Source organism: Dendronephthya gigantea, unplaced genomic scaffold, assembly GCF_004324835.1.
Source record: "Dendronephthya gigantea isolate DGI-Jeju-01 unplaced genomic scaffold, DenGig_1.0 000116F, whole genome shotgun sequence".
NCBI classification, from domain to species: Eukaryota; Metazoa; Cnidaria; class Anthozoa; order Malacalcyonacea; family Nephtheidae; genus Dendronephthya; species Dendronephthya gigantea.
The window spans coordinates 436,862-460,350 of NW_021163126.1; the positions used below are offsets into that span (position 1 = coordinate 436,862).

The 23,489-nt window shown below is 38.5% G+C and overlaps 4 protein-coding genes across 4 annotated transcripts; all 4 read left to right on the plus strand.

The window, feature by feature from the left end:
- The first annotated feature begins 257 nt into the window (after window positions 1-257).
- LOC114535335 lies at window positions 258-2,642 on the plus strand. Its single transcript, XM_028556697.1, has 7 exons — window positions 258-326; window positions 441-686; window positions 903-1,095; window positions 1,568-1,707; window positions 1,795-1,904; window positions 2,017-2,186; window positions 2,443-2,642. Exons 1-7 carry the CDS (start codon window positions 258-260, stop codon window positions 2,640-2,642), a joined length of 1,128 nt encoding a protein of 375 aa, XP_028412498.1.
- A 2,542-nt stretch (window positions 2,643-5,184) lies between these two features.
- LOC114535336 lies at window positions 5,185-5,871 on the plus strand. Its single transcript, XM_028556698.1, has one exon. It carries the CDS (start codon window positions 5,185-5,187, stop codon window positions 5,869-5,871), a length of 687 nt encoding a protein of 228 aa, XP_028412499.1.
- A 145-nt stretch (window positions 5,872-6,016) lies between these two features.
- Window positions 6,017-21,178, plus strand: LOC114535337. Its single transcript, XM_028556699.1, has 3 exons — window positions 6,017-6,142; window positions 6,377-7,550; window positions 21,129-21,178. The coding sequence occupies exons 1-3, from the start codon at window positions 6,017-6,019 to the stop codon at window positions 21,176-21,178; spliced, it is 1,350 nt and encodes a 449-aa protein (XP_028412500.1).
- A 287-nt stretch (window positions 21,179-21,465) lies between these two features.
- LOC114535338 lies at window positions 21,466-22,083 on the plus strand. The gene has a single exon (XM_028556700.1). It carries the CDS (start codon window positions 21,466-21,468, stop codon window positions 22,081-22,083), a length of 618 nt encoding a protein of 205 aa, XP_028412501.1.
- Window positions 22,084-23,489: the final 1,406 nt, after the last annotated feature.

Consider the following 23,489-nt stretch of genomic DNA (forward strand, 5'->3'; position numbering starts at 1 on the left):
ATATAGTTTGAATTAAACATTGAAAATAACAAGCAATTCGAAAGCCAAAATCCGAAATGAAGATGAAATTGAAACGAGATATCGTTGTAGAATGACTATGAAAACACTGGGCCACACATTGGCCCATCGTTCTCATAGTATTTCAAATTAAAACTGAAATAGTTTGTCACTGGCCCAGTATTCTCATAGCCTGCGACGTTTTTGGTCAGCTGCATGTTTCCCGCGCAACAAATATAAACAAGAAGCAGCAAGCCAATATGGCGGAACGCATAAGAAATCCAGATTGGGAAGAAGATGCTGAGTTAAAACAAGATTTGAACCGATACGTACTTCAGAATTTGTCTAGACGGGAGATATTAGATTTTGTTTCCAGGGATTATGCTCAGTATGCATGGAGTTTAGGTACTCTGAGCAGGAGATTAGCATTCTTTAATATTAAGTACGTTGAGTACAATACCAACTTGAATGATGTCGTGACGGCAGTACAGAAAGAACTCGAAGGGCCAGGTCAGTATCTTGGTTATCGTTCGATACATCGCAAGATACGGGAACAGCACAATCTGGCAGTACCTCGTAATTTGGTGTACGATTTAATGACCGAATTTGATCCAGAAGGCCTTGAACGAAGAGGGAATGTAGGGGTAAAAAAGCACAAAAGAGGAAATGCTGGTACTTTCACATCCATGGTAAGACTCTTTCTGTGCAAATGATGTTCATGTGGTTAAAATTTCTAGCACATAACATAAGGCCAGTTCCACTGATATTAAAAAAATTGTTTGCTTGCAGTAATTTACCAAAATAGTTTAATTATTTTTCCATATTAAATAAATTGTCTTGCTGTGGTTTTATTTATTATCTGGTGATGTTAACAAATTTGGTGTAATATTTTTCATTCACTGCAGGGACCAAACCACACTCATTCTGGAGATGGCCATGATAAATTACTGGGATACATGAATTACACATTCCCTTTGGCTGTATATGGCCTCCAAGATGCTTATAGTGGTTATATACTGTACCTAAAGTTATGGACGTCGAACTCAGATCCCAAAATTGTTGGAAGGTGGTATTTAGAGCACTTGTATAAGTCAAAAGGTGAGAATTATGTGCATGAATAGTATCTAATTATTGTGCTCTTGCAATGACATTGGCCCTGTAGCATAACATCAAGTAATGTCTCAATCAATTCCACATGTCTCTACACGGGATTTGTAGACAGCTCATATGCCTAGCCATGGAAATGTATGCCTTACAAATGCCCAAAAGGGGTGGGCCCTCATAGAATTGATTTGTATTTTGTATAGTTTTGGGCAAATGATAGTCGAAAATAACCAAAGGTTGGCAAGCTTGAAATCTTGACAAGCTGTAAGATGTGAAAATACCTCATTTGGTGGTGTGTTGAGAATGAAATGCCCCCCCCCCCCAAGCCCACAAATTTTTAAGGTTTTGTACTAACTAGAGTTTGAAGGATAAGTATTAGTACTTCAGGGAAATATTATTTAAGGCTTCATTTTTTACAAAGACTGAAACTGTGCACTTTGCAAACCCTAACTCTGTCTATTTCTAGTCATAAGTGATAATCTAAGACTTGACAAAGGAACAGAGACCGGGCATATGGCCACAATTCATTCCTACCTAAGGCAACAAGGAGATGAAGATATTAATGGAGCAGAGACTGTTCATTATGGTCCATCCACAAGTAATAAAGTATGTATACTATTTTGCATGTGGATTTAATTAAATGTGGTTAAGGGATAGTCCCTGAGGAAGTTATCTGCTCTATACAATATACAGATTGAGAGATGGTGGCGTGAACTCCATAACCGCTTTGAACGGTTCTTTAAGAGACAGCTAATGATGTTGCTGGAGAGAGGACATTATGATCCAAACAATGAAACTGATAGGTATGTTTTAAAGCAGGGCCATTTTGCTCAAACATGTTAAGTATAAAGTATGTTGTTGCTTCAATTGATTTGACCTCAATTGATCCCTCTTTTTTTACTACTTTGCACTTAGAAACTTGTTGGCATTTGTATATATACCTGTGGTTCAGAAGGAAATGGATATATTTAGGGAAACGGTATGGAATTCACATAGAGTGAGATACCAAAGACATACCCAGTTACCCAAAGGAATACCTAACCATTTATATTCATTTCCACAACAGTATGGAGCAGAGGACTGTGGTAAACACAATTTATTTGTGCCATACATGTATCTTTTACTCATATAAACCATTTTGCAACACTACTGACAGTGATTGACTTAAGTGTCATTGCATAACAGATGTATTTAGGACAGATAGGTATGGTCCTGCAGTATAGTTACCAATATTACGTCAAAAGCAATCATATTCTATATTTAAATATTATATAGGGTGATTATTCATCGATGATTTTAATACACATTTAATATTTATTACTTTTTCTGCAATATGAACAGGTTTGCCAGTAACACATCAAGCACTTGATGAAGTGGCAGAAATTTCAGGAGTGATGGATGTGGGGGATGATTTTTTGTCGCATAGTGTAAGGAGAGAATGTGAAAGAGTCATACCCAACATTGAGAATATGAAAGCTATTGATGCTGCTGATACATATCTATTCCTGAAGGCTAATTACCAACAGCCACCACCACAATAACAGTTGGTTTAAAAGTCACTAGGCTGAAAAAAACCACTTTAGAAAACATTCAAGTTTTTCTTAACATTAAAATAAATACATCAAAAATGAGTACTTAAATCTTAAAAACTCAAAGTAGAATTTAACAAATGATACAATACCCATACCTGTATGCCTAATCCAAAAAATGGCCTATCCAGTAAAGCCTAACAAAAAATTCCTGTGGTCCCCTTATTTTTTCTGCAAACCCTACTGTTTCTTTGACATGCTTAAGCTGTTTGATTACTGACCCTATTTTTTTGCTGGTTGTCTATTGCTGATTGCCCATTGCTGATTGCCCAGATATTGATTCTTGAAGTGTTTATGCATTGTGGCTACCTTAATCTATCACAGCTTACTGACCTTTAAGACAATTTACTGATTTTTTTTTCATAATGAGAAACTGAAACCACAGGATTTTTTTGTAAAAATTTGATGAGTGACACATGGCTTCACACGCAGCAATGCGTCATGTAACTTTGTATGAAGTAAACATGTTTATTTAATTATTTACTTGATTTTGGATTAGGTATGGTTAGGATACTCATGTATATAACCAAACCATAACTAGAAAGTTTTCAAACAGTTAATTTTTGAAATAGTTCAATAATAGTTCAATAAGTATTGCTATATGTTTACCTCAATTTAGTTTCATCATCTCGCAATAATTATTGCATTGATGCTCTGACATAAATGTCTCAATGCCAACAATGGAGCAATTGCCGCAACAAAAGTAAACTTCATGACGTTCTTGATCCATAATTTCTTCAGTTGCAATTTCTGGGTCATACAGTGTGGACTCAGATCCCTGAATATCAAGCAGCATGAGTTTGTGATCAGTAATTGCATAGCTATAGTGAACCAGACATTGCGCTTTCGCATATAAATCCTTAAGAACCTGGGTGGCATCATCTGGAATAGAAACACACTTTCCGTTGTTGTTAATATACTTTACAAAGTCGCCTGAAACATATTCTTCGATCGTGGCGTGCTGGCCATCAAAATTTGTATAGTAGCACCGATTGTAGCGGAAACACTGCCCAAATTCAGAAGGTGCTTTCCTCTCAAATTTGCTGGCAATGTGTCTTGCCGCTGTGTGCATCTGGACTTGTTTTCTGCAGTGATCTTCCGCAGATGACTTTACTGTATCAATTATTGTGGTTTTTGCCTTCTGGTTATAGGTCTTAATAACCCACTTCTCCCCATGCATGGCGGTAACATGGAAGGCATCTCGAAATGCACCAGAAGAAAATTTTTGACACTCTACTTCACATTCAACATTCATTGCATTCTTCCATGCACCTGATTCAATATCAAATTTTTCAAAGTTTAGTACAGCCTTTTTTGAAAATCTTGGTTGCACTAGTTTTCCTGCATTTAGTAACGTCTCAATTGATACTGATGCAGGAAACTGGGTTTCGGGGATACTTGGCTTTGGGCATACAGGAGGGTCATCCACGCTCCATACCTGCCTCTTGTGATGACCAGGTAATGGTAAACTTTTTGAGCTACTGCTACTTTTTTCCCATGGCAATTCTGAATTCTCTTCTTGCTCTTGAAGAACCACAAACCTCACCAGGTAAACCTATTGAAAAGAGAGAATTTTGTTCACATAACATAAAAATGTTATTGTAGAAGAGAGTCAGTGAAGTTGGAGGGAGGGTAAATTAAGTTATAAAAAAAGGGGAAATTGTAACTTGAATTATCCTAAATCTTTTAATAAAATTGGACTTTAAGTCTATAACAACGTGAACATTATTTTGGGGGTGAAGATTCTTGTCGAACACATTGTATTTGGTTAATTAGGAGGTAATGCAAAGCTTCATCCCTAACAATTTCTCCATCCAGACCACCACCAACAACAGTCTATTAATGGCAATTAATAAGTATCTTTGGGTTGGATGTTCTTTACAAAATTCATACTGTAACTATTAAACTGCCTATATTATATATAACTAATATAAAGCCAATGATATGAGTGTGTGAGGTGACCTCCCCAAGGAACTGCTTTTGACTCCCAAGAATGGCATAAAGTGAGCCTACAATATGGTCAATTTCCAATCTGAAATTATTAACAAAGTTAATGTTGTAGGTCCCCGCGCAGCGCCGCCAGTTCCGCGTGTAACAGTTACGTGAGCACTTTATGTAAATATAGTTTAGTTGTTTGTAAATACGTCACAAGGACACATTGTTGATTCGGCACAAAGACACGTTGTAATGTAATATAGCACTATTAATTAACGCTTGCATTGAATTTTGATACAACTTTTGAGTCAGATCGTAGAGGAAGCATGAACTCACGGCTCACGCTGTAAATAGAATCTTTAAATAAACGATAGAATACAGTCCCCTGAGTGGTTTTTTGCGTGGACCAGTGTGCGCGGGATCGATTGGGGATTCTGCAAAACAGTGGTCCTTCGAACCGGATTTGTGAAAGGTGAACGAGGCTGCGGACAAAGAGCGAGTGATATTTGCGCTGCCGTCGTGTGTAAAAGATTTAGCGTGAAGTGGAACAACGAAAGGTATGGACGATCTGACGAGGAAAAGACGGGTGAGAGGAGCTCATAGAGCTTCGGCTAGTAAACTTGTAGCGAAGATAGTTGAAACGATTCCGAGAGCGATTGACGAGAAAGCAGAAAGGGATTTGACATGGCTGAGACAAAGCCAGGTCACGTTACGAGAGAAAGTCAAGAGGTTAAAGGAACTCGATGAACAGATCATTGACATACTAAGCGCCTCGGGAGATGAAGACGCCGAAGCACAGCTCAATAAAGAGGTCGAAAGTTCAGACGAAGCGGTCGCAGAATTTGAAAGGACATTGATGAAAATCGACGACGCGCTGCGGGAATCCGGTGAACAAAGACTGCCATTGTTGACGACGCCAGACGAAGGAAACCTAGACCAGAGCCGTATATCGACAGCCAGTACGGGAAAGATCGTCAGAGCAAAGCTTCCGAAACTAAAGCTTAAGAACTTCAACGGTAAAGTATGTGAGTGGCCCGAGTTTTGGGAAGGGTTTTCAAGCTCGATAGACAACAATGACGCATTGTCTGACGTTGACAAGTTTGCATATTTGCGCGGATATTTGGAAGGACCAGCGAAGTCTACAATTGCCGGATTAGCGTTAACAGGGACAAACTACAACTGTGCAGTGGAATTGCTTAAGAAACGGTTCGAAAAGAAAAGCATAGTTCAACGAGCACATGAATGAACTCATACAACTGCCGGCAGTTTACAAAGAAAGGGACACGCAGAGACTACGGAAGTTGTTTGACAGCTGCGAAACGAATAACCGCGCCTTGAGAGCCCTGGGGGTGAACGAGAACTCGTATTCCGCTATTGTTGTTCCGACGATCATGGAGAAGCTGCCCGAGCAGTTTCGCTTGACTATTACGAGAGGGCAGAACTTCCTGGAGTGGTCAATGGAGGAAATGCTACAAGCCTTTGAGAAAGAGCTCGAACTACGTGAAGCGCACGATGCGGTGGGATCGAGGTCGGGTCGAGAGTACGAAAGAAACGATGGGAGTTCGGCGTCGGGTAGAAAATATGGTCAACAACATGGAACTGCATCCACGTTAATAGCGAGTGAAAGGGGGAAACTGTGCTTTCTGCCTGAAGATCCACAAACACGAGAACTGTGAGGGAGTAAAGGATCCGAAGACACGAAAGAGTTTGGCTCGCAAATACAGATTAGATGTTTTGTTTGTTTGTCTAAGGGTCATAGAGCCAGTAGTTGTAAGGTCGAGAACAAATGTAGTGTTTGTGATGGGGCTCATCATGTTGCACTGTGCGAAATGAGTCCTAAGAGCGAGGGTAAGCATGACGAAATACCCAAGCCTAATGACGAATGTAAAAACGTACCCAATAACACGAATGTGCATGTGACTACTCCTAATAGTAACTTGCATGCTGGAACTGGTAGCCTGGTTGCCTTGCAGACTGCACGTGGCGTTTTAAGGGGGGAAAGGGTGGTTAAGGTGCGGGTCCTCTTTGACGCGGGAAGTCATCGTTCCTTTGTTACTTCCAAAGCAGCTGGTCTCGCGAATCCCAGGGGTATAAGAAGGGAATTGTTAGGAATTAATACGTTCGGTCAAAAATGCGTAAAAGCCGAGCACAGGGAAGTGGTTGAATTAAAGCTTGAACCTCTTAACGGAAATAAGGTTATCACACTGGAAGCATTTGTAGTGCCGGAAATATGTAGCATAGGAAATAGCCATGTAGAGATAGCGCGGAGGGAGTATAAACATCTGGAAGGTATATGGTTTTCAGATGTTTCTAAGTCAGAAGATGAGTTAGAAGTAGATGTTCTGATAGGGGCAGACTACCTTTGGAGCTTTCAGACAGGGACAACCAAGAGAGGTAAATCAGGAGAACCTGTTGCTATAGAAACAGAATTAGGGTGGGTTTTATCAGGACCGCTGAGAGTACAAGACATTGAGAGAGCGGAGCCAGTCCAAGTGAATTTTGTAGCACAGAGATTGAGTAGTGAAGACAGTTTGGAGAGTAATGTGCAAAAATTATGGAGTTTTGAAGGGTTAGGCATTAGTGAGGAAGATAAGGTACATGAAGAGTTTTTAGATGAAATATCATTTACAGGAAGTAGATATTCAGTCAAACTGCCCTGGAAGGAGAGCCATAAGAAATTGCCTGACAACTATGCAAATAGCTTAAGTAGAATGAAGGGTCAGCTGCGACGACTGAGGAAAGAGCCAGCATTGTTAGCAGAGTATGATTCTATCATCAGAGACCAGGTAGAGCGAGGGATAGTGGAGCCAGTATCTGCATTAGAGAAGGTTGAAAGGGTTCATTATTTACCACACCAGGCAGTAATTCGCAGGGAGGCAGTGACCACTAAACTCCGGATCGTCTATGACGCATCATCCAAGGAAGGTAAGTCTGGGACATCGCTTAACGACTGCCTACATGTTGGGCCTTCTCTCAATCCATTATTATACAGCATATTAATACGGTTCAGAGAAAATAGGATTGCTTTAGTTGGTGACATAGAAAAGGCATTTTTGAATGTTGAAGTAGATAAGGCGGATAGAGATTGTTTGAGATTTTTGTGGGTCAATGATATAGAAAGTGATAAGTTGGAGATAGTTGTTTATAGGTTTTGTAGAGTAGTTTTTGGAGTGAATGCATCACCATTTCTATTGAATGCAACCTTAAGGCATCATTTAACAAAGTATAACGAAATCGATGCTGCATTTGTAAGAAAGTTGCAGGAAAGTTTTTACGTTGACGACCTGGTCAGTGGTGAGAGTACGGTAGAGAAGACCTTTGAACTTTATGATAAGGCTAAGACAAGAATGGCACAAGGGGGTTTTAAATTAAGGAAGTGGTTGACCAACAGTGAGGTGTTAAGGAGTAAACTAGAGATTCACGAAAAAGATCAGGGTTCGTCAGAACAAAGCATCAATGATCAGGAAACATATGCTAGGTTATCTTTAGGAGCAGTAGGGGGTGAGTCAAAGGGCCATAAGGTTTTAGGGCAGGTGTGGGATAACCACAAGGACGAACTGAAATTTGAAATTTCCAAGGTGGGAGAAAAGGCAGAAACGTTATCGCCAACAAAGCGGAACCTCCTGAGCATTTTAGCCAGTTTGTTCGATCCTCTAGGGATAATAAGTCCATTGATAGTTAGTGCCAAGATCTTATTCCAGGAGGTTTGTAATAGTAAGACGGGTTGGGACGACAGCTTTAAGGAAGAGCCTTTAAGAAAGTGGGAAATCTGGTATAGGGATTTGATTGAGACCAAGGAAATCACTATTCCTCGATGCATATACCAACATCCAGCGGAAGAGGTTTTAGGGTGCACATTACATGGGTTTGGCGACGCTAGTAAGAAAGCATATTGTGCGGTAGTATATGTTGTTTATTATACAAATGTAGGAAGTTATGTCCGCATGTTAACATCAAAGGTAAGAGTAGCACCTTCTTAAAACAACTAGCATTCCAAGGTTAGAGTTAATGTCTGCGAGGCTCTTAGCGCAGTTACTAAAGTCAGTGAAAGATTCATTAGAAAACCAGGTTAGTATAGATAATACGAAGTTGTGGCTTGATAGCATGACAGCACTCTACTGGATAATGAACAACGGTGAGTGGAAACAATTCGTCCGCCACAGAGTAAATGAAATCCTGAAATTAACAAACAAGGAGGATTGGGGACATTGTCCTGGGGTGGAAAATCCGCAGATTAGGGTCTAGGGGTGTAGTTGCTTCACAATTGAAGGATAACAAGCTATGGTGGGTGGGGCCTGATTGGCTTATTAGGTCTAAGGAGGAGTGGCCAAATTTGAGGCTGCTGCCAAAACAAGTACGGTCTTAGAAGAAGAACGAAAGTCTTCCGTAATGGTCGTAGCTAGTAGTAAAGAGTTAGCTAGTATAAGCAAAGTGATAAATCTGGAGGATTATGGGACAGCGGAACGACTTTTCAGAGTAACAGCATGGGTACTTAGGTTTGGGTTCAATGCACGAGCAAAGTCTAAGGGCATGGAAAAGCGCTGTGGAGAATTGACAGTAGAGGAGCTTGACGAGGCGGAAAATAGATGGATTAAACAGGCTCAGGCAGAGTTAAAGGAGGCTAAAAAGTACGCCCAGATTAGTAACAGTCTAGGCTTGATGGAAGAAGGAGGTATCATAAGATGTAAGGGTAGACTGCGTAACTCTGAGCTAGAGTACAACACGAAACACCCAATCATTATTCCCAAGGATAATAGATTAACTGAGCCTGATTGTCAGAAAATGTCACAGTGAAGTGCACCATTGTGGAGTTAGGGCAACCTTGGGCAGGCTAAGGACGAAATATTGGGTCGTGAAGGGAAGGCAAATGGTAAAGCGAGTTATAGGTAAATGCGTCACCTGTAAGAAATTAGAAGGAAGGGCATATGGGGGGAGACAGATGGCAGATTTACCAGGCTTTCGAGTGAAGGAAGCTGCTCCTTTTTCTAATGTGGGAGTAGATTTTGCAGGTCCATTGTTTGTTAGGTGTTGCACCAAGGCATCCAAGAAGGCGTATATCGCATTATTTTCCTGTTGTGTGACTCGAGCAATACATTTAGAGCTAGTGCGTGATTTGTCTGCGGAGACATTTCTGTGTTGCATGAGAAGATTTGCAGCGAGGAGAGGAATGCCGAGCCTAATAGTGTCAGACAACGCCAAGACGTTTAAGGCAGCAGAGAGAGCAATAAAGAAGTTGTTTAATCAACCTAAAGTAAAAGCAGAATTATTAACGAAGCGAGTAACTTGGAGGTTTAACTTAGAAAGATCGCCTTGGTGGGGAGGGTTTTTCGAGCGAATGGTTAGGAGTGTTAAACGATGCCTCAGGAAGGTTTTAGGCAATGCCAAATTAACAGTAGATGAACTTAACACAGTATTAGTAGAGATAGAAGGCACATTAAATTCCAGACCATTGACAGAAGAATATGAAGAATTCGAAGGCGATGTATTAACGCCATCACACTTAATTTACGGAAGAGCAATTAATTTCATACCACGGAGGGAGGTAGCTAGGGAGGAAAGTAGTTGTGGAGAAAGATTCAAATATATTACAATGAAATTACAACATTTCTGGACCAGATGGCAAAGTGAGTATCTCATAGGGTTACGAGAATTTCATAAAAGTGGTAATCGAAAGGCAAGAAGTTTGAAGGAGGGCGAAGTAGTTGTAGTTTATGGAGAGGGAGAGAAGCGAGGCAAGTGGAAACTAGGGAAGGTAGAGCAGCTAATTTTAGGAAATGACAGCGAGGTTAGGGGTGCTAAGTTAAGAATAGCAGGAAAGGGTAAACCAGTTTACCTGAAAAGACCGGTGCAGAAACTTTACCCGTTGGAAATTCAAGCTCGACCGGGTGGGAACGGGACGGAAGGGAATTCCCCTTCAGGTGAGGCAGAGGGTTCCTTGCATGATCTGCATGAGCGTCCGAGACGAGCTGCTGCTGAGATTTCAAAAGCGAAGACAAGGGCGATGCTTGATTCATAGACGTGTATGAATCAAGGTGGGTGGGATGTTGTAGGTCCCCGCGCAGCGCCGCCAGTTCCGCGTGTAACAGTTACGTGAGCACTTTATGTAAATATAGTTTAGTTGTTTGTAAATACGTCACAAGGACACATTGTTGATTCGGCACAAAGACACGTTGTAATGTAATATAGCACTATTAATTAACGCTTGCATTGAATTTTGATACAACTTTTGAGTCAGATCGTAGAGGAAGCATGAACTCACGGCTCACGCTGTAAATAGAATCTTTAAATAAACGATAGAATACAGTCCCCTGAGTGGTTTTTTGCGTGGACCAGTGTGCGCGGGATCGATTGGGGATTCTGCAAAAGTTAATCTTGGCAATCCTAACACTAATGCTATTTGTAATTCTAACCAGAATCCTAATCATAAACCTTATTGAATATTGGCCCTAATAATACTTAATTTCAGATAAGTAATATGGGAAGTCACCTGTATTGTTAATCTAGTATTTGGGGCCTCCTTTTCTGAAATAGAACAAGGTGCATTGTGCCTGATTGTGGTATTGTTTGGTACAAAATACTTAATTCATCATGTTTTATATGGAGTTGTTTGCACTGAAGCTAGACCAGAATGCACCTTGTTCTATTTTAAAAAAGGCCTGTGTGGCACCTGTCAAAAGTAATTTTATATTTGCTGATCAAGAAATTGAAGAATAAAAGGAAAAAACATAGCTATACCGCAGCAGCATAAAAATGAAGCTTTAATAAATACCTTGTCTTTTCGGTGAGGGATCTGTGCTATATTCGAGCACGATGGTCCTTTATTTGAGACCAAAATATCACATGTGCTAACTGGCAGGTTAAAATGGGCAGCACAAGCCTTCTTCAAGTTATGTAAACTTAAGTCTTCATGTGGAAATTCCACAAATTCTCTCGGCTGAACAGGCCTATAAGTTTGTTTGGAGTCTGCTTCTGCAGCAAGTCTCTGTACTATGACTTCACTCGGAGCTGATCCCTTCTTCTTTCGACTAGACATTGCATCACCAGATTTCCTTCTTTTGTCGCTCATCTCCCCTTGTAAACGGTCCCAAGTCACTTGCCTTCGCTTCATTGTTCTTTATAGGTATTTGGAAGCTTACAGTTACTAAAAAGATCTTTCGAAATCTACAAGTTCGAAGTGCATTTGTGTGGCTTGCGAACAATAAAAAACACAATATTTTGGCGGGAAAGGGAAACATTTCGCGGGAAACATGCAGCTGACCAAAAACGTCGCAGGCTATGAGAATACTGGGCCAGTGACAAACTATTTCAGTTTTAATTTGAAATACTATGAGAACGATGGGCCAATGTGTGGCCCAGTGTTTTCATAGTCATTCTACAACGATATCTCGTTTCAATTTCATCTTCATTTCGGATTTTGGCTTTCGAATTGCTTGTTATTTTCAATGTTTAATTCAAACTATATATTTTAATTTTTATGTTTTATTTTAATTTTATTTTATCAATAATTCTTTGTTGTTGTTTTATTTTCTTCGTTCTGTTTTTTTATTTAAATAATTTTTAAAAAACTGTTAACTATTTTTGTGTTTTTTTTCAAATTTAGTATTTTTTTTAATAACTTTTCACTTAAAAATAATATAGTGACTGTATTTTCTTATGAGAACAATGGGCCACCATATATTAGCCCAAGTCTAGGAATTCATAACGCACAAATGTACAATTATACATGTACACAACAATGCCACTCAATTTATATGTTTTAGCATGTATATAAATATAATCCTACTGTTGATATTCATATCTATAATCTATTTTACTATTTGCCTTTGTTCGACTTACCTGCCTATACGGTTGTGATTATGTTTTGCTGCTTTTGAATTCCAAACTGGATAATTTAATAATAATTCACAAAACTCAATATTCAAAATAAATTTAAAATGTAAAATGCCGAAGACAATCGATGTACTAATTTGAATTTCGTCCGGCAATCGTCTTGTTTCACATGCGTTTTTCCAGACAGGAAGTAAAATACGAGAAAGTGTATAAAATGTCCCAGACATTTTCCTTCCGAACAGGAAAAATGCAAACAAAACACAAAGAACGAAGTCTAACAAATAGCAATATTGTCAATATTCAGAGGAATGCTCCTGTTTATTTTTATAATACACCTTTAAGTTTAATCACACAAACGTACGACAACCATTTACCCAACTGTGAAGCCAATATTGCCCGACTGCCCATCTTTGCCCAACAAAAAGGGGGGGGGCTACCGCCCCCCCGCCTGGTACGCCCATGTGGATTGCTGGGCTATCTGAATCTCTCCTCATCAAAATCTTTTCATAGTCAGTCCACAGAAACTTATATCCCTTATTCTTCTTACATTGCAGACATTCTTTAAAAAGTTCCTTCCTTCTTTTTGTAAGAATTTCCACTATGTAAATATTAGATGGTTTGAATCGTGTGTATCCCAAGTCCTTCGTGCTTAGATCTTTAAGGTTATATCTTGCTCCATATAACTTGTCCCATACATCACATCTAGTAAACTTAAAAATCACAGCTGGACTCCTGGCATTATTTCCCTATTCTTGCAGGCGACGACTTACCGAAATATTTTCCTCCTTAATAACTATACCAATCTTTGAAGCCATGTTCATTACAATTTGATTTATATTTTCGCTTTCAAGTTTAGGAATTCCTCTTATCTCAAAACACTCTCACCTCCCGTATTGTTTGAGATCATCTTGAGTTTCTTGCACAAATTTAGGATCTTCACTCATCTGGTGAAGCTAATTTTTTAATAGAATATTTTCAGTCTTAAGTTCTTTGTTATCTGCTTCAAGTTTTGTAACTTTAATGTATAATTCGTCATACTTCTCACTTAAAAATGAGAGTGAGCACACTGCTTCGTCAATCTTATTATTTAACTGACGGGAAAACTAATACCATGTGTATTTAAAAAAGAGACTTTATTAAAATTGGTCTTGTCCATTCAAGGGCTTAGAAAAATGATAAAATATGTTACTAAAAACAGGAAGTAAACTCTAAAACCCTGTCCAGGGGTTAAAATATGTACTATTTACAAAGTTGGAATAAATGAATTGATTTGATAGTTTTTGACTAAGTCCGCATTTTCAATGTCATTGTTCAGTTTCTTGATTGTTCTCGATCCTCTAATACTTAACACTGCTGATTTGATAAGATTAAGTGACAGTTTGGTATTATTTATATATAAGTATATAAATATATATATAAATATATAGACTCACCACTGCTCTAAAGGTATTCTGCCGTAGAGTCTTTTTTCCAATGTTGCAGGCAGTAATCTGTCTGGATCTTCTTCTTTTCCTCTGGGTCTGGAAGTGGTTCATTGTCATAGACTATGCGATTCGACATAACCCACTGATCCTGAGGAGCTTGTGTTGCTATTAGATGCACTTTTTGACTTACTTGAATTTTCTGACAAACTCTCGTTTCTTTCACACTCCTTACTAGACATTCTTTAATACATACCAGGTAAAGGGTATATTTGCAGATTCAAAAGTAAGGTTTTCTATGCTGATCTTAGGTGCTATGGGCTTATGCTTTATGGCTTCTAGAATCGGTACTCATTATGATGTCACACAAAGCAAACATGGTGGCCAAAAAAGTTTGCATATGACATTGATGTTTGAAGGCAAAGTTAGGCAACTTCTACTCAACGGACAAAAGTGATATATAGATCAAATTGCTTCTAAAAGTCTGAATAATTTTTTAAGGCAAAAAAGGGGTTGAAAATTTTGTTCCAGTAGCACTTTAAAAAGAAGAGAGCTATGTTCATCAAATTTCGAAAAAGGTTATTATATGCACAGCCTTTTTCTGCAAGGTAACCAGTAAATTTTTTTTTATTTTAAATTCAATATCTGTTAGGCTTCTATCGCAACAAAGTAAATTTGAATCATCTGCAAAGAGATGGAAATCTAACTGAGGAGCACAGTAGCAAAAGTCATTAATATATTAAAGGAAAAGTAATGGACCTAACACTGAACCTTGCTGAACACGGCACGAAATGGGTTTAGTATCAGATGAAATATTTCCAATAGAAACAAACTAAGAACTGTCTGTTTAAGTACAAATATAACCAGTTCAGTAGTATTCCTCTAATTCCTTAGTATTCGAGGTTACTTAGCAGTATAATATGATTCACAGTGGCAAATGCCTTTGTTAAATTTAAGAAAAAAACTGAAAAATGCCACAAGAAAAAAACTAATTTTCAATAGCTCCCTGAGGAAGAATGAAGAAAACTGCAAATGCGTTTGGTATTGCACAATGTACAGTTTCAATAATCGTGAAACAAGTAACTCTGGCTATATCAATAAACCTAGCTGGTACATATGTGAAATTGCCTTCAACAGAAGAAGACGTCAAGACATCAGCAGCAAACTTTTTGGCTTGTTATGGTTCCCCCCAAGTGTATAGGTGCAGTCGGTGGGACACATGAGAAAACTGAAAGAAGAAAACCGAAAGAAGATCCAACATCATATGTAAACAGAAAAGGACAGTATAGCATTAACGTTCAGGCTTGTGTGGTTTATAGATACTGTTTTCTTTTATTGTAGTAATAAAATGGCCTGGTAGTGTGCTCGTTGCGCGTATGTTTGGTAACTCTGAATGAATGTATAAAAATTGACAATATTACGGCACAGAAGAGACAATGTCGTGGATGTAGCTAAAACGGTCAGAAAACTGTGACTACTCTGTAGAAATGTTCAAAAAATAACATCTTTCCTCTGTGGCATAATATTAACAATCAGTTAAACTAGGTATACTGACCTACATTTATCGCCCGGAAAAACTGGAATAGTTCAACAGAAATTAATGTACATTGTAAACTCAACATTATAGTTAAAGCTAACATATAAAAATAACTGTTTTGTTACAGTTCAACACAGGAAGTTGTTATACTTGCTCTTGTTTTAATTATGATTATCATCTGAAGAACTATCAGATGGATGAATATTGTTTAATGTGTTAAAGCAATTGGATGGGAAGTATTGAAAACCATGTATGTCTGGATAAACAGGCATTGGAGCGTGGGGAAAATTACCATGTACAGCAGCTGGTGGCACACTTGCTTGTGTAGTCTCATACATTTTCTTCATCAAGTCGAAGCAACAGGAGATGCAGTTGCCCACGTTTTCCATCATTTTCACCATTTTACTGGTGTTAGTTATAAATTGCTGGTCAACATTGTCAGATGTCTCCATCATTTTTCTCTTAGATCCTCCCTAGCAAGATGAAGGTGTTGTTTGTTAACAGAGATCTTTGTATTCATCCTTTTCTCTTTTTCATTATTGAGATATGTAGCAATCTTTTCTCTTTTGTCAATTGGATTTTGTGCTTTGGGTGTTCCTTGTGTGCCCTCTTCTTCCCGGATATGCCAAACAGTGATTCCATTTCATCATCGCTGTTGACAACAACAGCATCTTTGTACAAACAAAGATGACTGTGACTTGTCTTTTTCACTGGATTTGTTGTTCTTTTCATGGGCTGAACTTGAATCAATTCCACCTGAATTAACATAAACGTTTACCCCATTTACTAGCAGTATTCTACCACTGATGAGTATATAGTCATCTGTTGTTTAATAGCAGAGTAAATACTGATATAGGACATATTTGAGTGCATTGCCAGCTAAAATCAACTAAACTAATGCAATAGTTAATAATACAAATATTCTCAATAGCAGTGACTGGGTGACTGTTTGTGACTGTTTGTTCAGAGTACTATTTTATACTAGGAAATAAATCATAGTATGCGATAGAAGCGATGAATAAAAAATATCATTCAATACTCGGCGATAAAAAGCAAAAAAATTGTAGTAAATAATACTGAATGTACCTTCGATACTTTTTGTCGAAGGGGCCCCTGCCCATATGTTGTGGCATAAATCATAATATGTCATCAGCCTCAAGCTACCTCCCCTGCTTCTTTTCCCGCTGTCGACTGCCTTCTTAAAATTACCCCAAATTGTTTTCAACTTTGCCGCAATTCGTTCTTTTGTAATTTGCTCAAGGGACTTTGACTTGGGATAGTCTGAATTTGGTTCTTCGATTTCGCCATCTTCATCAATTTTTGCATAGCGTTCAACAAAAATTTCTCTAATTTTTTCGTATTTTGACTTAACGCTTTCCCAATCTGTGCCTTTGAAAAGACAGTTGGAAGCAAATATTTTAACTGACTCAATCAACAGTTCGAGTTCGGAGTCAGTCCATGTGAAGGAGTTTTTCTATGACACGGCAGACATTTTGCAGTTTTGCTGATTCTTTCCCAATATTATATAGGTTTGTATGGCGGGAAATCGCCATTGATTCCATGACAACGGCGAAGATTTTCGGAGCTTTACTGGTTGTGGTGTGAAAACTAATCCGGTATGAAAATCAATCCGGTATAGTGTAATTGGGGCCTAATAAGAATACTGGTAAAATTTGAAGAAGACTGTAAATAAAGGTATAATTTAAATACCTATATTTCTATTATTATTTATATTTTTTGTGATAGTGTCAATGAAGGCACCAGTCCATACAATGAACCAATGTTCCTGGTGTTTTACAATTCCTTTGCAGAGTTTTTAGGAAAGTTCTGCTTCAACTGCAAGGCTGCAAATCCAAGGGTTCAGGTTAAGAGGATTGGATCAATGGTTACCGGTTGTTCAGGCTTGTAGTAAATGCCTTGTGGAAAACTTTATATGGAGAAGTCAACCTATGGTAATGGGAAGATGTCCAGCTGGAAATATCAGTCCCATTTACGCGGGTAAAAATCGGCATGGGTGCCGCTCAAGAAAACTGAGCACTGATCGTTTACACTTGCATTTTGACGAAGTTTGACGGAGTTGATAGCACGGCAAGAAACTGGCATGGCCTGGATAGTTAGCTGAGCCTTCTTGTTGCTTATCCAGTTGAAAGACGCATGGCGCATGCGTGTATGCGCTGATATAAGCGTTAGCAGTATGGCAGCCAATTATTTAACTTTTAGGATTAACCAGAAAAAGTCAATCAGTTGGGATAAAATCTGACTTTGTTGAACAAATGAGTCATTATTCATTTAAATTTCTCTTGAAATGAATTGCAAGGAAAAGGAAAATGAGTATTTTGTTGGCACTTATGAGTGCACATTTCAGGGAACGACATGTCTGGATGCTTCCAAAAAGCGATGCGTGGTTTGTAATGGCCCAAACTGAATGTGATGAATAGAGATGGTATGTGAACTTCGGAGTTTCAAGGAAAACAATTCAGTGCCTTGTGGACTCTATTAAGCATGAAATAACTTACAAGACTACAAGGCTATGTGAGACAGTTCCAGCTAGATGCAGATTAGCTATAACGTTGTATTTTTTAGCAGGCACAGCCGAGTATCGTACTATTGCTTATTTGTTTGGCGTGTCGACTGCTTTCGTTTGCAACTGCATGAGAGATGTCTGCTTAGCAATAATCAAAGTTTTGAAATCATCATCTGTCTTTCTGCCGAAAGATGTTCAGCTTGGTGAAATAATTAAAACATATAGAGAAAAATGGGGTTTCCCAATGTGTTGTGGGGCCATTGATGGCACACATATCCCGATAGTTGCTCCAACTGCAAATCACATGGATTATTTGAACAGAAAGAAATATCATAGCATCCTAATGCAAGCTGTGGTTGATAGTAATCATCTATTTTGCGACTTTTCCAATAATTATCTATTTTGCAACTTTTCCAATTCTAATCTGTATCAGCTAGGTATTGAAGGGAGATTGTTTGGTGAAAACATTACTCAACAGATCAATGGAACAGTTGCCAAACCTCTAATCCTAGGAGATGCAGCATATCCATTACTCCCTTGGCTCATGAAACCATATCCTCACCGTCCTGATATGCCAGTTGCCACAAGCACTTCAACTATCGTTTGGGTCGAGCACAGATCAGAAGTAGTAGAAAATACTTTTGGTCACTGAAAAGGACGGTTAAGAAGGGTTTTAAAACGGTTGACATAGATGTGAAAAACATAATCACTGCAGTTGCAGCCTCATGTGTTAGAAATAAGAAATTTATTGTACCATAAATATAATATTTACAAGAATTAGTGATATTGTAATAATTAATGGTACATAGATGCCTGTAATAACCAAATAAGGGCTAAAAAACACAGCCATCTATTGTGTGATAATATTAAATTGCAAACCAAAGAAAGAAAATGACGAAATATATCTAATCTAAAGCACTGCAAAGTAACTTGGGCAGACTAATAAACCAAATTGCACGCAATCAATACTCTTCTACTAGGGTTGACAAAATAGATCTCCTAAATTTAGCCATCGAGCTACTTTTTAGGGATTTATCCAAATTATTCCATGTCAAAGGTCCTTTGTATTTAATATTAGAAAGACCGTAATCTGTTCTTATTTTTGGAAGAAGTTTAGATAATTTCGTAGAATGTCTAGCATTGTGGTTGTGAAATTCATTAACTTTTATGAAAAAACAGTCAAAGGATGAAGGCAAAGCCTTATTGTGAAATTTATGTAGAAAATATTAATATGAAAATCGACTAAATCCACAAGTTTAATTATTTTTGTGTCACGAAACAAGGGCGATGAGTGGTCATCGAATTTTGAGAACGTCATAATTCTAATAGCTTTCTTTTGCAGAATTATTAAAGGTTTAAGCACTGTTTGAGATGCAGAACCCCAAGCAATTAATGCATAATTTAGATAAGGATAAATCAGAGCAGAGTAAAGATTAATCAAAATTTTAAGGTTTACATAAGAAAGAATTTTAAATAGAAGCCCAATGCTCCTTCTTATTTTATTGCAAACATGACTAACTTGATTTTTCCAACTTAGATTTGAATCAATGAGTATGCCAAGATATTTAACACAAGTCTCACATTTAAGTTCTTCATTGTTAATTTTAAGGGAGAGGGAATGGTTAATAAATTTTTGTCTGGCATGGAATAAAACGAAATTAGATTTTTTAATATTCAATGAAAGTTTATTAGCACAAAGGCAAACAAAAATTTTCCCCAATTCTTCATTCAGAAATATTTCCAACGATATTAAATCATTATTTGAAGCAAAAAAGTTAGAATCGTCAGCAAAGAGATGTAAATCCATAAGTGAACAGGAACTAAAGTCATTTATATAAATCAAGAACAATAATGGTCCTAGCACAAAACCTTGTGGAACTCTGCAACTGATAGTAACTACATTAGATATATCACTATTAATAGATACGAACTGCTTACGATTTGATGAATATGAAGCAAACCACTCTTTCACAATACCACGAAATCCATAGTTATCAAGTTTACTTAAAAGAATTTGATGGTTAACAGTATCGAAAGCTTTGCTAAAATCTAGAAAAATTCCACAGGAAAATTCACTTTTATCAATCGAATTTTGTATTTTGTCTACTATAGACAAAATTGCATGCTCAGTAGAGTGATTTGCTCTAAAACCAAACTGTTTATTATATAAGATGTTGTATTTGTCAAGAAATTTTAGTAATCGCTTTTGCATGAGAGTTTCCAAGATTTTATTAAATACAGAAAGAAGAGATATTGGCCTATAATTACTCAATTGTAATTTAGATCCATCTTTAAAGACTGGAATAACTCTAGCTAATTTGAGTTTGTCAGGTACAATACCTGTTTGAAAAGAAATATTAAATATTAGTTCAAGTGGTTTGGACACAAGAGTTCTGACTATCTTCAAAATATTTATAGGAATACTATAAGGTCCTGTGGATTTCGCACCATTCAAATTAAGTATTCCAGTCAATTTCGTCAAATGCTTGAATTTGATTGATAGATAACGTTTTTCTTCTTCCATTTTGTTAAGTCTTCCACTGATTTCATCGTACTGTGCAGCAAGGAATGACTGGCTATTAATCACTTTGGTTAGCTTGCTATCAAGCTCTTTGCAACGGGAATTAAACGACTTGTTTAAATTATTAATTAACTGTTCGATTTTGTCAAATTGTGTTTCAATTTTCTTATTTTCCATTTTAAAAGTAGATATAAGACCCTAAATTGATTAAATGCTACCAAAATAAAACCAAAGTCTGCTTTATATATAGTTTAAATAGATAACGTTATATGACGGAGCCACAAAAGAGCATCCCGTCACCCTCTTAGCATAATTGCCTAACTCATTTTTAAAGCTTTTGAGAAAAATAAAAATAACTGGTTTAATTCCCATACGTCAAAGGTATTTTATTGAATATTTGAATACAAGCATAACACGATAATAGAAATATGACTGAGTAATGAGTAGTTGCCATAGTGACAACATAATCCATATAAATGACTTAGGCAATTTTGCAATAACAATGGTGTGAGTTGGGCAATTTTACAGTTAACTATAGCAGACACTTTTCACCAGTTTGGCTGATGTATTGAACTACAATTTGCGTTTTACTGCATTTTGAAGACTTTAGCTTACTTATTTACATGTTTTATTAGAAACAATTAACAAATATGTAAATGAATATGTTTAGTCAGCAATGAGGCAAATTATCAAAATAATGGTGGCAATCTTTTGGAATGACTGATTTCATCGATTGCAGATCATTGTATTTTCTTAATGTGATAGGTAACTGAGCCTCAAACAGCGCTTCCACCCAAACAGTTTGGCAGGGATGGTGACACTGTAGTGACTAGACTTGAACAAATTAATATGACAGTTATGATAAAATATGTTAATTTATGGAGGGTTGTTGTTGTTTCACTTTTGAGATTGAGGGAAGTATATTTGAGAAATCAGTCGAAATAAAGACGTTTTTGGTAATAGAAACAAAGCCTCTACATTGGTGACCCCGACGATACGACTCCACGATGGATGACGCTCCTTCTACGACCGATAATTCTGTGGCTATGACTTCTAATACGACTGTGAACGGCGCCATCGCAACGTATTCGATTTCGATCAAAATTCCGCCATTTTGGCCGTCCGACCCAGAACTTTTGTTTGCACAAGTAGAGGCCCAGTTCGCTGTTAAACAAATAACCGTTCAGCATACAAAATATTCTCATGTCATTGCTGCCTTATCTCCAGAGGCAGCCACTGAAGTTCGCGATCTTATTTTAACTCCTCCAGATGCGAATCCATACGACGTTCTCAAGGCTGCCCTCACCGAGCGGGTTTCACTCTCAAAGCGTCGTAAGCTACATCAAGTTTTACATGCTGAAGAGCTTGGAGACAGGAAACCATCCCAGTTACTTTGCCAGCTACAACAGTTATCCGGTATCACCGACAGCGACCTTTTACGGGAATTGTTTTTACAGAGACTTCCCAGTAATGTCCAAGTCGGGTTGTTGTCTCATCCTGGGAAGCCATTAGCAGAGCTAGCGGTAATAGCAGATGGTATGATCCAGCTTGTAGAATCTCATCAAAGTATCGCCCAAGTTGAAACTCCACCAACAGCTGAAATTTCATCGATCCGATCTGAATAAAGTCCTTAAGCTCCTAGAACCCACATCTCTCAAGCCGTCCAACACATCCAACGACTCCAATCGTCAAACAGGAGCCAAATTCGGCGCCCGAGCGTCAAAATGCCGCCCACCTTGTTCGTTCCCTAAAGCGGGAAACGACAGCCCCGGTCACCAGTAATGGCGCAGGTGATCGGGGGCCCAGCGAGCCGCCTGCTATATGTGACTGACCAGCGGTCGAAAATACAGTTCCTTATTGATACGGGGGCTGAGGTTAGCATCTTTCCAGCTACACGAAAAGACAAGATATGCAAACCGAAAGGCATTTCTCTCAAGGCTGCAAACAATTCCACCATTTCCACATATGGGCAGCGGGAACTCATTTTGGACATTGGGCTACACCGCAGATTTCAATGGTCCTTCCTTGTTGCAGACGTCAGCCAACCCATCCTCGGAGCTGATTTTTTGAGACACTTTCGGGTGCTAGTCGACCTTGCTAATTCATGCTTAGTGGACACTGAGACATTTCTTACCATACCGGCACAGGTTTCCACCTTGACACCCCTGCAACTTAATCAGATATGTCGCCCGAATATCAACAACGAGTGTGATACCATATACTCCGCGTTCCCACAGGTGTGTAAACCACTTATCACGGAACCCACTGTGAAGCACAATGTCCAACATCACATCATTACTACTGGACCCCCAACCTTTGAAAAGGCCCGACGCCTTTCTCCAGAGAAGTCAATGGCGGCGAAAGCAGAGTTCAATCGAATGCTAGTTTCGGGAACTATACAGACCTCCTCCAGCAATTAATCCTCGCCTCTCCACATGGTCCCTAAATCCAACGGGGATTGGCGTCCCTGTGGGGATTATCGGGCCCTCAACAGAGCCACGAAACCAGATCGCTACCCAGTCCCACACGTCCAGGATTTTTCTGCTCGTTTAGCAGGATGCTCGGTTTTCTCCAAGATCGATCTGGTCCGCGCCTACCATCAAACTCCCATAGCACCGGAAGATGTTCCAAAAACGGCTGTTGTTACTCCATTCGGCCTTTTCGAATTCCGACGTATGCCATTTGGCCTCAAAAATGCAGCCCAGTCCTTTCAACGCCTGATGGACGAGGTTTGTTGTGGACTAGATTTTGTGTTTGTATATATCGACGATATACTCGTTTTCAGTTCAACAGCAGAGGAGCACCGCAGTCATCTTTGTCAACTCTTTGAACGCTTACAACGCTATGGGCTCGTAATTAATCCTGCCAAATGTGAATTAGGGCACACACAGCTCTCCTTTTTGGGTCATCTCCTTACTGCGAAAGGTATATCACCCCTTCCGATCCGCGTTAAAGCCATTAGTGAGTTTCCACCACCCAATGACAAGAAGAAACTTCGCGAATTCCTTGGAATGTTTAACTTCTATCATCG